This window comes from Saccostrea cucullata, unplaced genomic scaffold (assembly GCF_032062105.1).
Source record: "Saccostrea cucullata isolate Sc308-1 unplaced genomic scaffold, CSIRO_AGI_Scuc_v1 ctg275, whole genome shotgun sequence".
In the NCBI taxonomy this organism is placed as follows: Eukaryota; Metazoa; Mollusca; class Bivalvia; order Ostreida; family Ostreidae; genus Saccostrea; species Saccostrea cuccullata.
This window is the reverse complement of record NW_026924241.1, coordinates 92,501-107,500: the sequence shown is the minus strand read 5'-3', so window position 1 is coordinate 107,500 and position 15,000 is coordinate 92,501. Positions and strand designations below refer to the sequence as shown.

Genomic DNA, 15,000 nt, shown 5'->3' with positions numbered 1-15,000 from the left:
TTGAAGTGATATTGTTTTGTCCAGTTTGAATTCACAAAATCTTTTTCCCCCAAGTTTTGTTTTTCTTTTGTTTTTTGGGTTAAACCGAAAGTTACTAGAACTATTAGCAGTATTTTTATCTTTTTTTTTCCTCTCCAAATTGTTAGAATTTTCCTTTTAGTCTGTCTCTGAAGATGTGTTTTTGAATATGGCACAAAAATTTTGAGAAATGGGTGGGGCTGGTTTAGAGAATATGTTCTTGTATGTTTCAGTAAAGAAAAATACAACTTCTGTTGTGGTACACATATTTATTGCTTATCACAGATTCAGCATGGCTTGAAACTTGAAACACCAGCTTCTTTAGTGGTAGGCACAAGATACATGTATTTTGACATTCAACTTTATGCAATAGTTCATAAGGAATAACAGTGATGGGCTTTGCTTACAAAATGATTATTGACAAAGTAATGTATGATAAGATTATTGACTAGAGAATTATTTGAAAACCCAAATAGTTAAATGAAGTGAAAATCCATGATCATTGTATATGTAACCATATTATTCAGAGGTGAAGCTTAGGTGAAGGGTAGCCATGGTCAGGTCTTGGAGCTTGAGAAGCATGAAAATAAGTTGTTTGTTTTCAAAAACAAGATTATGTACACCTGCTAAAACCAGTGGAATATATATTTTTTTTTTTTGGAAAAGTTTTGATTACATACCTTCAAATGTAAACTGAGATTCTAATGAGCACGAATGCATGTGGATAACCCCCACCAATATTTCAAATTAACAGTTCTGTTAAATTTTGACAGTGGGAAGCAATATGGTACTGATTTAAATACCCCTAAAAGCTACATACACTATTGATAAATTTTGAGCGTAAATGTATTTCTAAGTTCAAATTGTACTTAAATATCATGTTCCTTGTAGTTTGTTTTATTTTTTTTTAAATACTTATGATTTGAAAAGTCACTGTTTTATTAAAGAGACTTGTTCCTGTTACTCTGTAGCTTTTAGGTGATGTTAAAATCAGTTTGTCACTTTTGTGTCAGACCAGTCATTAATTAACAATAATTTAGTAAAGCCACCAGTACAAGGCAGTCATTACACCTGCTGATTTTTCTGTATTCAAAACCAAGAGATTGTGCTGGTCTGACTGTGTGTAAAGATTGTAACTCTGTGTCTTGTTGGTTCCCTTCACAATGGTTTGCATGTTTACTGTAGGACCTCGTAATGGTAAGTCAAGAGTCCAGACTGCTGTGGTTATAGCTTAGAGCCATCAGTATATACACATAACTTGCATATTGCTCTGCTAGAAGCCTTTTATAACCCTATATAGCTGGATGTGAAGTGCAACTGCCTGTAGTTTTTTTTTTTTTTTTTATACATATATATAGCTTTTTTGCTTGAAGAAGTGGTACTCAGTTTATCATGAAGTCAACAAGATTGACTAATAGATTTATGTAACATTCTAGTTTCTGACCCCAAAGACCAGGATAAAGAGGCAAGTAAGTGTCTCCAGCATGGACCGCATCTGTGTCATTGCCTGGTTGGCCCCCTCAAAGATGCTCCATCCCCCCACCCCCATCACTAGTCCTCAAGATTCTCCATCTTTTATTGCTAGCACAAAATTCAGAAAAAAGAAGTTACATAGTTGCCTCTGATGACTAAGCAGTATTTGCTGTGTAACTTGCCTTGCTTTTTAAGCATATTATAATCCAGAAGAAAATTATTTTTAAACTTCCTCGCAATACATCTTTTAGCATTAAATTTTGGCTCCCTAGCTTTAATGTATGACAAAGCAACTCAGAAAGTTACTTTATAAATGCTATCTACATTTTCACAAGAAAGTGGAGTGGAGCATCAAAAGGAGTAATTTGTTGTGCTTACTACAACATGTATAGAAATATATTCAAAGAATCTACTTGTGTCGCTCTTAACAGCTACAAGATTTGTGAAACATATTTTACAAGTTGCAATTTTAATAGGCTCTACACTTGTTATGTCAATAAGTGCATTGTTAAAAAATGGCACATGTTTTCATTAACTGTTTTCTAATGTAGATGTCTGTTAGTGCTTCATGGCAGATGGCTGCTCGAACTAAGTAATAGGACAGGGAAAAAAAGCATTTTTATGTCTTTGTATTGCTTCATGTAAAAAAAGTTATTACAGACACTAAAAATGTAAACTAGGTCCTAATCTACTACTCGTGTCATTAAGTGGTCAGCCTTTATGGTCTAACATTGCTCTGACACTTGTGCACATAGCTTCAAAAAGAATTCACATGCAGTGTATATATGTACTTAATTTTTGGGGAATACCTTGCCTTGTTTCTATGAACACTTTTACTGATACACCAGTATTAACCTGTAGACCTCATTCCTTTTAACCAAAACTTTTTAACTGTGTCCTCAATAGAGACCAACTCAATCTAAATTATCTTAAAGGAAAAGCAAAATTCAGCCCTTATACCCTTGCACTGATTTAAATTGTTTATAATTTACAAAACAAGTACATAAGAAAAAATATGAATTTAAAATTTAAATGCAAAAATTGATTTCTTGATAAAATTTTTAGAATTATTTATAAAAAAAAAAAAAATCAGATAAGATGATCAATTTATATGCACTATTTGGATTTTATACAACCCTGATTTTCCAGGAGGTACTATAGCCGCCAGGAAAGAGGTGATACGTAACAAAATCCGAGCCATCGGAAAAATGGCTCGCGTGTTCACGGTGCTCAGGTAGGTGGTGTGTGCTGCTTGGTTGGCTGGGTTTGTTTATGAGTGTGTGTTTGAATTTGTTACAGATGGTGCAGTGGCAGCCAGGAAAGAAGTGATACGGAACAAAATCCGGGCAATCGGCAAAATGGCACGTGTCTTCACTGTTCTGAGGTACGTGTCCTTTGACCAAACAAAATCAGAAAAATCAGAAATCTGGCTTCCTCTGTCCTCTGGTTCTATTGTAAAGAAGAAATGGCTTTCAATTAATCCTTCACCAGAGTGAACTTTAAAAGTTTTGGCCCAGAACACAGATATCACTCGTTTGCTTTTGAAGGTCTGAAGCATACTGGAAATCTGCTTATTGCATTTTTAAGGTTTCCAGTACATGTACATGACTTGAATAGTTGAAGCTTGCTTTGATTACACAATTAAAATGCACTTTGACAACCTTGTGAAAATAGAAGGAATTTTATGAATTTAATATACTTCTGTTCAACATATGTAGGTGAAAAGATAATTTGTAGGAAAGGGCCTGATGATAAAAGTTTTCAAAACAGTTCAATTTAACGTTTTGGAAGATCAATCAGAAATTCCAAAAAGTGCAAAAGCATATTATGCTATGAATATTCATGCACTGTTAATTAAATGCTATAAGTCCTGAATGTGTATGCAGCCACATGTTGCATGAACCCCCAGTGAATATGTAAAATTAATTATTATTTTATCCCTAATGGCATATATAAAGATATTGTTTTTCATTAACACACATTGTTAATTATATATTGATAACACGATTTAACCTGCTCCTTACTATTTAATTAAAACATTTCTCAAATACACAGATATCTCCAATGTAGGTATTTCAATGACCTTTGGACAATATAAAATATATCATTTGATAGGCCAATAATCCTCACCTTTCAGAGGCTTTCCCTAAAAAAAAAATCACAAGTGTTAAAGATAGGAGATAATGCTTATTGCTTATTTGGAAGTATTTTTATTGAGACATGCTTATTTCTATCACCTTTGATAGTAGGAAAGCATATTTACTAAGTATAATCAATAATTAATGTATTATAATAAAAAATGAACATATCTTTTAATTCAGTGTTGAAAAAAAGATATATAAAGTTAATAAATGAATAAAGATTATTAAAGTTAATATTTTAAAAAAGAAAGATATGAATTAAAGGAACTTGCATCAGGTCTGACATAAAGTATATTAATTTTGAACATTAACAACAGTGATTTCATTTTCATTTCATAAAGAAAAGAAGGGAAAGTAACACTTTTCTCAGTCTTTGCAATATATTTGCATATTTTACTAGATTTTAGAGAGAAAAAAAATATCTTGACAATATATTTCAGAGAGGAAAGTGAAAGTGTCCTGCAACTGAAGGGGCTTACACCCAATGGACTTCTACCACTAGGGGCATTGTCAGGTGGCAAAGAAACACTTTCAACAGGTATTGTTAAATCAAAAGCTGGCAAGGACCAATGTGAAATGTCCAAAAAAAATTCTATATCTAATTCAATGGCAAGATGACTGGCTTTGTCATGTCTGTCTTTAATTTTGGTTGGTTCTAAACTTGGGCCTCATGTTTCTGAACTAGGGCCTCGGGTACAAGAAGGAAAATTTTAAAAAATGTTTTCATCATTGCATCTGACTTTAAAATGAGATCTTAACAATTACCTCATTTTAAGATGGATTTTATGCAAGATGTACATTGCTCAAGCAAAGTTGAATTTTTTTTGTAGCATTGAGTGGATTTTCACCAACTCACAAAATCAGTGGGTTCGAGGAGGCAAAATGCTTAGACAAAATGAATGAAAGAAGACCACCAGAGAAAGACTCCCTAAACAATTCCACAAGATAAGAAAGAGCTGGCAAGATGATGAGCTGGTCTCCTCATAGGCAATATCTGAGACTGCACACCGAACACTCACTGGTCATGTGCAGTCTCATCTGTTTTGTCATTTCGGCTGTCAAACAACAGCAGAAGGGAAGATTTTTTTCTAGCATGCTACCAATTCTCATAATTTTCCATTTTGTAATATCTGCTGATAATGCATTTTGCCGGATTTCTACAGAGTTTATGGATTTCTACAGAGTTTATGCATTTGCTCACTCATCCTTTTATCTGTAAATGAGTTTACTTTGTAAGGACAGGATTCTGATATTTTTTCAGTGATAGTGCAAGAGTTGTTTTCATTCTAGTCATAGTGTAGAAAACTAAAGCATTTTTCAGCAAGGCCAGCTGATGACTTAGTGTGTAGCAGATGTCTTGGTGATGTTTGACAGGGTATATACAGACAAAGAGGGCAGCACAGCTTTCAAAAGGAAAAGTAACACAAAAAAGACCTGCTTCAACTGGCTTGAATTATGTATCACAAGTGTGTGCGAGAGTTCATCGGACATAAGTTGTACTAATCACAACTTGCAAACACTCTCTTCAGGAAAACCTCTAGAAAGACTTCAGCTTTTTGTGATAAAAGAAGTGAACAAAAAAAGTGTTTTTAAAAATGCTACAGAAATGGAAATTTTGAAGACATATAAATGTGTGATTGAAAAAAAAATCTCATGAAGTAATCACAAGGAAGGGAAGTAAATTCGAAAAAGATCTGTGCTGAATGAACAAATGCAATTGATTATGTATATGTCATACTCTGTACGCATCCTCCAGATTTATGGGAGATTGCTTTTTATGTATGGATTGTTCATGTTTGTTTACATTCTCGCATTGATCTGTACTTATATATAAATATATACATGTATATTAATATAAGTGTTGAATTTTAATTGGTGTGTTTTCTCAACAACAAAAAATTCCCCCAATTTTAGTGTATCTGAATTACTAGTCCCATTAAATTATTATTTCTTTGCTATTTCTTGTGGATGTATGCATCATGTCGGTACTATTAACGATTTTGAAGCTTTGTATGTAGTGCTATAAACAAAGAGAGAGAAATCCAGAACTCTTTTTTTTTCCTTTTTATTGTGGTATTTAGGGAGATGCCACACACTGTAAGTCTGCAACACACAACAGTGACAGTGCAATTCAAATTACCTATGTCCTTTTTTGCATATGAACCAAACATGGTTTTTATTTCATAGGTTTAAAATCAAGACTACCTTTTTTTCTTCCTCATTTAAGTTTCATTGAGATATATTCCAGTGTTAATTTTTGAAATCTTTGACTGAAATAAAAAAGAGAGCAGAAAAGTTACAGATGTTATTTTCAAGATGTTTGATACTTCTAGTCAGTAATTTTGTTAATGGTTAACATGTTTGATATAACAGCCAGTAAAATTGTATAATGTGAGTTGTCAGCTTTTCATAATTGAAGCACTTTCTTCCCTTCCAAAGTAAAAGGAAAATTATTAAATGTTTAGATACCTTTACGGAACAAATTCATCTATTTTTCGCAAAGTGTTTGTAACTAATTTGAAATATTAGCTTTTTCTTTTTTGGATTACATGTAGCTTATTGAATGGTGTACTAGTGAGTCTGCAGTGAGAGGCTTCTTTGTTTAGTAGCAGCACACCTTACTGGTTTATTGTTGATGTTATGAAATCCCCTTCCCCTCCCTTCCTTACTATTTTTTTTTCATTGGATGATAATATATGTAAATGCCATGTTTAAGCAATGAACAGAAGTGTATTTTGCAGATATTTTTTCATTATTATGTATGTCATTCCGATTTTCAATATACTAATGATGAAACCTTATTCAGGGCTCGTAGTAGAAAATTGTCTTAGCTCACAGTGCAATTTGTGTTTTTTTGTGGTTGAGTGACCTTGTTGCATCCTACTAATGTAACTTGTTATTAATATATATTTGTAGAATTGTTCTTAGCCTTTTTGGCACTAAACTTCAGTTGTTATTCCTCAGTTATAAAAGCAGAATTTTTCAATTTAATATGAACCTCACCTTACAAGTCTTTCCCTACCTAGTTCTTGGTTATAGTTGATATCATTATGTTTGTATTTATAAACAAAAAAAAAAGATAATTTAGAAATTTAAGCATGTTTCTAAAATGTGCTATACTGGGTTTCTTATGACATGTCTAAATTAAAAGCCAGGAATTACAAAGTGAGCAAATGCAGAAAACAGTCTCGTGATGGCCATTCATCAAATTTATTGGATGCCTGAAGCCTGGTCAAGGTATCAGTTATTGTTGAAAGAATGAAAGGAATTTTTTTCTCATTATTTATTTTTTTAGTATTGTTGTCATATTCCCGGTATATGCACAGAAAGAAAGAGGGTTGATAGAGTGTTGTATATCTGCAGTTTGTTGTAACTAAATTCATGTTATCAAATTTTGATTCTTTCAATTTATTGTATTATAAGGAATGTGTTTCCATTGAAATGTAATAATGAGTCTACTTTCTGGATAGTGTAGTTGTGGCGTATGTTGGTCACAACAGAAAAAAAATGGTCCATAGCCATTTCAGCAGTGATAACTTTGATGTTAATCTTTAAATGTGTTTTACAATTCTCTGCAATTTAAACAGTTTTGACAACTTTTAGGTGTTGTCTTTAGATGTCTGGAAACTGGTGTTGTTCTTCAAACCATTTTCTCTACCAACAACATTTTTATACTTAATAAATAATTACTACAAAAAATACTTTGTGTTTTTTGCCACAAGTTTTCATCAAAATTTTTTGTTAAGAAAGAAGATGGGTTAATAAGACCTAATAATGCCTATAATGTGACTTAAACAGTTTGAAAATTTAGAATTTTTTCCTTTGATTTTATTCGATATATATAAAACCTTACATTGTTTGCAAAAATTTGAAATCATTTGTCTATGAAACAAGTAGCATTCACTCATCAAAGAGTAAAAATATTCATTTCTTTGGACTGAAATGCAATTCTGTCCAAATGAGTGATTCTTTAGTTCACCTGTTTCAGGTAAGATGTTTGTCATTTTAATAACATTTGAACATCTTCAGCTTCTTCTCATAAACCAATTTGAGCCAGTCATGAAACAGGATTAGGCAAAGGGGAAGCAATAATTGTAAATTTCATGGCCCTTGCCTCCCGGGAACCTGAAGGTTGAAGCCAAAAACATTTAAATCTTAAATGTAAATGTCGTAAAAAATATTCTCTACCTCCGGACATACAATCAGTGAAACTGTTGGCATGATTATAATAAGCAATGAGACCTTTATTGATATTGTCAAATTTAGGGCCTCACAACTGGGGGTTCGGGACTTACGATTGAGTTCTGTTGAAAATATATAGTGAAAAGGAATTCTATAACATTCTTCTCTACCTCTAGGTATACTGAGCAGATAAAGTGGACGTGCCCTGGATCAAATTTATGTAGTATAAAATGCAATAATGCTATAAGGATTTCCTTTCCCTGTGTGTATATTAGGCATGAAAATGAAATGAAAAGCTATGAAGAACAAGGGTGCCTTGTACAAAATAGTGAAATTCAGTTCTGACGTTGGGGGAAAGTGACTAGACTTTGTGCCTGGGTATTGAGCAGATAAACTAAGTGCGTGATTGTAATGAGCAAGGGTCACTCTGCCAAAGTCGTGAAATTTGTGGCCCTTGGGTGGGGTTCTGGTTTAGAGTGGAGATCTGTTGATCAAATATTTAAAATAACAAATTATTTTAAAGCCTTCTTTACCCCATAGGTATCTATGCTTGAACTGAGTAAGGGCGTCTTTTTCCAAATTTAAGAGATACTTGGCCTTGATGAGGATGGAACTCTTAATATTTATACGGTTTATACAGTGAAAGTGCATCATTTCTTTGAAAATTTTAACTTACCCTTGGTATTTAGCAGACGAAGTAAGTGCGTGGTTGTGATGAGCAAGGGTCCCTCGAACAAAATTGTGAAATTTGTGGCCCCTGGGTCAGGGGTTCTAGTTTAGGGTTGGACTCTCTTGATCAAATTGTAAAAATACATAAATTATTCCAAAGTCTTAATTGCCCCTCCGCTGGGTATTTAGCAGGCTTATGCTATGTTTTTGTTGAGTTGGTCTTTTAAGGATGGAACTCGTAATGATTATGTGGTTTATATAGTGAAAAATGCATCATTTCTTTGAAAACTCCTCTGTCCCTGGGTATTTGGAATACATTATTATATGGTAATGACGAGCAAATGTGTCCTTTCCAAATTATGAATTTCGTGACCTGGACCAGGGATTCTAGTGTTGGGTGGGGTTCTGCTGGTTATATAATTAGATTGCATAAATTCTTTGAAAACCACATTCCTTTCTCTTGGGTATTAAGCAGTTGGACAATGCATTACTAGTATTATGAGCAAGGGTCACTCACTTTATCTAAAATTGTGAAATCCATGGTCCCTGGATCAGGAGTTACAGTATTAGAGTGAGTCTTTCTGATTGTAGTATCAGAGTGGGATTATGATTACATGAATGCTTGAAAATCAAGATTCCAAAACCTTATTAGTGCACATCTAAACAACACTCCCATTCACATTCATATTTTCACATTTAAAATATGAATGGACTGCTGTAAAAAATGTTCAGGGAACAGGGCTCTCTCTAGGGGAAAACGTTTTTGACCCTAATCGTCTCGGGGTAAAAAATATATTCTGAAATCTAATCGCATGAAATCACCAATCAAGTTCCTAAAGCTGAGTTGGCTACAGCAAATATTGTACGAGGAGAGGGGACCAGACTTTTTGTACAAAAACCCGATGGTTTTTGAACCCTAATTCCCCCAGAGTGAAAAATCAAAATTCCGAAACCGTATTGTATCTAGAGTATACTTTATATGAATTGGCTTATGTGAAATGGGGAAGCAGCTTCTTTTTACCCCCATTTATCTCTTAGGGTGAAAATGAAGATTTCTTTGCAGATGTTCAAGGTACAACCAATCGTATTCCAAACGATAAGTTGGCTTCTGCCTTAACTTTGTAATTTAACAATCGAACAAATCATCATGTTAATATAATAAACAACAAAATGATCTATATATGATAAACAGTACTAACGGTTGTAAAAACATTCAACGATACACCATGCTTTACGGTCAGCATCTTGGCAGTCTCTCTCTCTCTCTCTCTCTAGGATGGGGGGTTGAGGTACGAGAGGTGACTTGTAACTCACAGAGAAGTCGAACACCACACTAGTGTCTTTATTATTCATGTTCGATACTAGCAAAACTTTGAACTTCCTCGTATCTAGATTCTTCTTCATTTCTAGAGAAGAGTTTTCTACACTGCATCATCATTAGGAATATTCGGCGCAAACTTTCTCTTCGGAGGATAACGTAGAGCCAAGGATTAATTTGAGAGTTCAGATACATTAAACGAATAAACCACAGTTCTTTTTTGTTGTTTCCTTTCGTCAAATTTGTTGCGTGGAGAAAAATGTCGATCTGCAAAAAAAAAAATTCACATGTACTAGAACCCAGTGAAAAGATTTTATTTCCATTTTTTTTCAAACTGCTGAATAGAAATGGTCTCTATATATAACTAGCATGCTACTGAAACAACCTTTAAAGCTAACTTTTTCTATACTTACCAAAAGGGGTCCCCAAAGGAAAACAAATGTAAACATAGAAATGACCAAGAACTTGGTCACGTGAGTGTCATATATTCCTGTTACTAGATTGTTATCGAGAAGTAATGCTTGGTACTCCGTGTTTCTACAACTCATGATCACAGTTTTGAAACCTATGATGACTGTCACAATCATAATTGAGATTCCAAACACGGAATAGATTAAGGCATTAACTTTATTTCCCAAAGTTTTGCTGGTAAAATCCAGAAAACACCAAGATCCCGGGTAGTACAACTGACTGTTTCCGAGTCCCATCACATGTAAAATTGATATTGCAACCGTTATACATAATAAAGCACACAATACACCGATGTATTTCAGTCTAGAGTTAACAGCCATTTCTGAGGGTGGTCGTTGAATGTATAAATACCTATCCATGGTCATAACACAAATGAACATTCCTGAAGCCAAATGTGAAAATGTTTCCAGGAACGAAAGAAAATCACAAAGTTCATAGGAAAGACACCACGTAAAATGGGAAATGTACCTTTGAAGAATTAAAGGATAGCAAACGGCATTATTTATTAAATCCGTGATTACCAGACCAGTAAAAAGAATATAGAAGGACTGGAATTTGTGTTCATGTCGACTCACTAGGAGTAAAACAATCGCTAGAATGTTTCCTAGACCTCCCAGTGTCATCTGAATGTACACCGGGATAGCATTCTCGTGTTCCCTCTCCTCACATAGAATACGATAAGCCGTCTTGTTCCTAATCATCACACTTAAATGTTCATACTTTCCCTTTCTTCACTGGGGTGCACAGTCCATGGGGAAAATTATCATATATTATACATCCTTGTATGGGATCAAAGTTCTACTTCCTGTAACTTTTCGGAGCTTTATAAATTTAAAATTTATTTGAATTTCGCATGATTAAACTTTGAATGACTTTTGCTTCCTTCCGGGAAATGTCTTGCTATATATACTTGAAAAAAAAACACATATTAAATCGACTGAAATTATCCACAAAATATTTTAAAACTTATATACATGTACATTTTTTTACTTTACAAGCTAGTATAAAAGCTTAAGACTAAAGACAGGATCGAACTTCAACAAAAGAAAAAAAATGAACAGTTATCGATTTAAAAAAATCTATAAATCATACAAATCATTGAACAGGGCATTAAACAAGGACTCTCCGAAATCAAGCGCCTTGAAGAGTAAGCATCTTAGACCATCAGGATCATACAAAGAAATTCTCTGAAAATCTTTGCAGAAATTCACGAAGTGTACTCTCAATTCATCAGATCCGGATCCGCGCCTTACTGAATTACATATTTTTTTCGTTAATTCCCGATCATGACAAGGAGCACACGGCGGGTGTGACCGGTCGGCAGGGGATGCTCACTCCTCAATGGCACCTGATCCCACCTCTCATGTTTTAAAGGTCTGTGTTTGCTCTGTTCCTGATTTGGATTGTTTAATGAACGTTTGAGTTCGAATACTGTTCGTCATCTTCATACATTTCACTCAATTGCTTTACACTCCACTTTTAAGGATAAATAACACAAACTTTTTTCAGAAATCAGCATTATTCTTCATAGATTTACATTTAAATTGACAACCTGAATAAAGTTTACCAAGTAGAGTGGGAGAATTATATCAGATTTTGTCATAAGGTTAAAAAATTGTGCAAAATTTTGTATGAAGTTATATAGAAGGCAAAACAAAATCTCATATCTAAGCACCAAGGAAAACCTACGATTTCTTTATATTTCAGGGATTTATTATTAATGTCATTTCAAATCAAAATCAGTCAAAAAATATATATCAACCCGCGCATCCATTTTTTGTTTGTGGTAAGTACCCTTAAAATATATTTCATTTGGTCTTTTCATGTAGAATCCTTTTGTTTAACCTTAACTTCCTAGTACGAACTAGCTTTTCTCTCTGTCTGCATTTACAATGTAATGCTAGAAGCTCATGATATGGGAATGCATGGGGAGATAACAAATCAATGTACAACTATATGAAAAATATTTTGTCATTGCTGAAAAAAAAAAGTTTCTAGTAATAATCATAAATTACATTTTTTTTTTTATTATCTGTGTTGATGAAAAATTCCAATTAAAGTTCATCACACTTATGTTATACATGTTATAGGTAATGTTGTTTTTATTTTAAAATTAATTCAGTCTTATTTTTAAAGTTTCACACTACAGGCAGCTCAAATGAGAGTCAAAGTCACATAAATACTGTTACAGTGGAGAAACAGAAATTTGATTGAGGATTAAGAGCTGCTGAAACCTTCATCATCATCTTCATTCCTAACGATGTTACGAATCTCCTCATCATATTCTTCATTATTTTTTTCTCCAGAGCAACACTGTCTTCTGCATCGCAAACAACACACGAAAAACCTGCGCAAACTCTCTCTGCGCAGAATTACGTAAAGCCAAGGATTTATCTGGGTATTCAGGTACATCAATCGAACAAGCCATAGTTCTTTTTCATTGTCGCTTGTTGTTAAGTCTGCAGCGTGTAGTAAAATGTCAATCTATCAAAAAGACATGTTTAATGAAATGTTTTGTTCGAGGTAAAAATTTAAATAAGTTGTATGATTGAACATATTCCTTATAAGAAATAAAAGAAAATGTATGAATACAAACCAAAAGTGGTCCCCACAAGAGAACGAATGTAAATATCGAGATAAAAAGAAACTTGGTCACGTGACTGTCATATATACCAGTCACAAGTTGATTGTCGAGTAGTAATGCTTGATGCTCAGAGTTTTTATATGTCATTGAAATGGTTATGATTCCAACGACAATAGTCACCAACATAATGCTTATCCCAGTTAAAGAATATATAAAAGCGTTAATTTTATTACCCACAGATCTGCTCGTAAAATCAAGAAAACACCATGATCCGGGGTAAAATAATTGACTGTTGCCTACTCCTATAAGCTGTAGACTCGAAATTATTCCTGATATAATTAGAAGAGTACAAAACAGGGCAACATATTTAAGCCTGGAAAATCGTTGACGTTTAGATTTCATATATAGATATCTATCAACGGTCATAACTCCAATGGTCAAGCCGGATGCAAGGTGGAAAAAGGCCTCCATGAAGGAAAATAAATCGCAAAGTTCTTCCGGAAAACACCAAGTAAAGTGAGAAATATATCTTCGAAGGACAGCAGGATAACATACACAGTTATGAATCAGGTCCGTCAATACTAGTCCAGAGAACAGGACATAGAAGGACTGCCATTTATGTTCACGGCGGCTCAACCACAGTATGACAGCCGCCAGAATGTTTCCTAACGCACCCAGAGTCAGTTGAATGTACACTGGAATGGCGCTTTCATTTTCTTTCTCATCACATAAGATATGATAGGCTGTTTTATTCCGCATTATCAATAGCCCTCTAGGAAGCCAATTTCAAATAGAAATTTTAAGTTGTCCCTCCCAATTGCTGAAAGCATGAGACATCTTAATATATTTCCTAAAATCGAATGTATGAATCAATGTATGAATTTCCTTCCCTGTAATAGATCAAGTAAGTATCCTATATATAAACTCTTATGAACTCCACATTTTTGATAAGCGATCACATACATGTATAACAACTTGCATTAAACTTCGTTAAGATTTCATTTTCATAAAACTGTTTTGCTTAAATGATAACAGGAAAGCCACCAGCAGCTGATGAGGTCAACATGTCGCTCTACTGCTCGATGTTAAAAGGTCATGTGACTTTGCAAACCAAATCATTTTATCGCAAAGTATGGAATACATGTAATAAAACTTTAAGTACTAGTATTTAAAAGTAAATCTTTTTGAATAGTTGGAGCTCAAGCGTTTATACTCCACATGTGTACTACACGTGTCCACACCCTTTTGACCTTGACCTTTAAGTTTGACCAACATTTGAAAAACTTTAACCTTGGAAATAATTTTGAACGGTTGGTGCTAGACTTTCTTATATTACATTTGTATTCCTTGTATCATCTTTGCTAGCCAAGGGTTTCTGATATGCTTCTCTCCTTATTATGAAGAGAGTAGCGTATCAGAAACCCTTGGCTAGCGAAGATGTCCTTGTAGTTGTATTAACGTCTTTATTTACCACATGACCTTGACCTTTAAGATTGGTCTACATTTGAAAAGACTTAAACTTGCTTACTTTTTACAGGTTGCTGCTAGGACTTTCATATTTTATTATGCATTCCTTGTAACAAGAAACCTCCTTTCGTGCCATTATTTTTTGATATGTCAATGACTTGAAGTATTTTTAAAAAATATTCTTGGACCGTCAATTACCATACTTTCTAAGAAAATAGATTGGTTGCTTCTGTGACAAATAATAAGCAAAACAGTAAGCTACCTTTAAAATAATCTACGTCATGCAACACAAAGTTGGTAAGAAATACTTGGAAAACTTAACTAGATCAAAGTTTTTATGTTAGTGAAGCCCACACACTAACAAAACACGAGATGATTAAAATATTTTTCATTTTTATTCAGAGTTTACATGCATATATACATGTACACCCAACAAATAATATTCACTGAAATTATGACATGAACAACAATGTACTACAATGTAAAATGATATATACATGATTTGGAGATAATTCATAAACAACAATAAAAAACATATGTCACATCCTGGAGAACAAACACACTATGGCTAGTTACTTCATTCAAAGGAAAAGTCTTTCAAAATTTTTGAGAATGTCTATCAAAATGCAGTGTAGTTTGGATTTCCCATATTTCCCCCCATGTTGCCCATACCTCCT

General features: G+C 33.7%; 4 protein-coding genes across 9 annotated transcripts in view; 1 reads left to right on the top strand and 3 right to left on the bottom strand.

Moving 5' to 3' along the window:
- LOC134266025 (protein phosphatase 3 catalytic subunit alpha-like) overlaps positions 1–7,234 on the top strand; it is an 18,972-nt gene extending 11,738 nt beyond the window's left edge. The window contains exons 11-14 of one of the 6 annotated variants that reach the window (XM_062748248.1): positions 1,455–1,487; positions 2,641–2,725; positions 4,073–4,170; positions 4,463–7,234. In XM_062748248.1, the coding sequence (XP_062604232.1) occupies positions 1,455–1,487; positions 2,641–2,725; positions 4,073–4,170; positions 4,463–4,581 (335 nt within the window). In that variant the 3' untranslated portion in view covers positions 4,582–7,234. Of the gene's footprint in view, positions 846–1,203; positions 1,216–1,454; positions 1,488–2,640; positions 2,726–2,790; positions 2,876–4,072; positions 4,171–4,462 lie in introns of those variants that run through there. The other 5 variants (XM_062748249.1, XM_062748247.1, XM_062748251.1 and 2 more) reach the window with 5 other exon arrangements.
- A 2,350-nt stretch (positions 7,235–9,584) lies between these two features.
- On the bottom strand, positions 9,585–11,011 carry LOC134266013 (prostaglandin E2 receptor EP4 subtype-like). The gene is made up of 2 exons (XM_062748231.1): positions 10,215–11,011; positions 9,585–10,068 (listed from the first exon to the last, which is right to left on the bottom strand). Exons 1-2 carry the CDS (start codon positions 10,971–10,973, stop codon positions 9,829–9,831), a joined length of 999 nt encoding a protein of 332 aa, XP_062604215.1. The 5' UTR covers positions 10,974–11,011; the 3' UTR covers positions 9,585–9,828.
- An 829-nt stretch (positions 11,012–11,840) lies between these two features.
- Positions 11,841–13,698, bottom strand: LOC134266012 (prostacyclin receptor-like). The gene is made up of 2 exons (XM_062748230.1): positions 12,869–13,698; positions 11,841–12,756 (listed from the first exon to the last, which is right to left on the bottom strand). The coding sequence occupies exons 1-2, from the start codon at positions 13,613–13,615 to the stop codon at positions 12,490–12,492; spliced, it is 1,014 nt and encodes a 337-aa protein (XP_062604214.1). The 5' UTR covers positions 13,616–13,698; the 3' UTR covers positions 11,841–12,489.
- A 1,001-nt stretch (positions 13,699–14,699) lies between these two features.
- LOC134266021 (heterogeneous nuclear ribonucleoprotein H3-like) overlaps positions 14,700–15,000 on the bottom strand; it is a 5,275-nt gene continuing 4,974 nt past the window's right edge. Inside the window, exon 9 of the mRNA XM_062748238.1 lies at positions 14,700–15,000. This exon is cut by the window's right edge and continues 82 nt beyond it. Within this exon, the coding sequence (XP_062604222.1) occupies positions 14,943–15,000 (58 nt within the window). The 3' untranslated portion in view covers positions 14,700–14,942.

Coding starts and splice junctions, on each gene's coding strand:
- LOC134266013 (XM_062748231.1), bottom strand. CDS start 10,973: ATGATTAGGAACAAGACGGCTTATCGTATTCTATGTGAGGAGAGGGAA. Junction 10,069..10,214: donor TCCTTTGGGGACCCCTTTTG/GTAAGTATAGAA, acceptor TTTTTTTTGCAG/ATCGACATTTTTCTCCACGC.
- LOC134266012 (XM_062748230.1), bottom strand. CDS start 13,615: ATGCGGAATAAAACAGCCTATCATATCTTATGTGATGAGAAAGAAAAT. Junction 12,757..12,868: donor TCTTGTGGGGACCACTTTTG/GTTTGTATTCAT, acceptor TCTTTTTGATAG/ATTGACATTTTACTACACGC.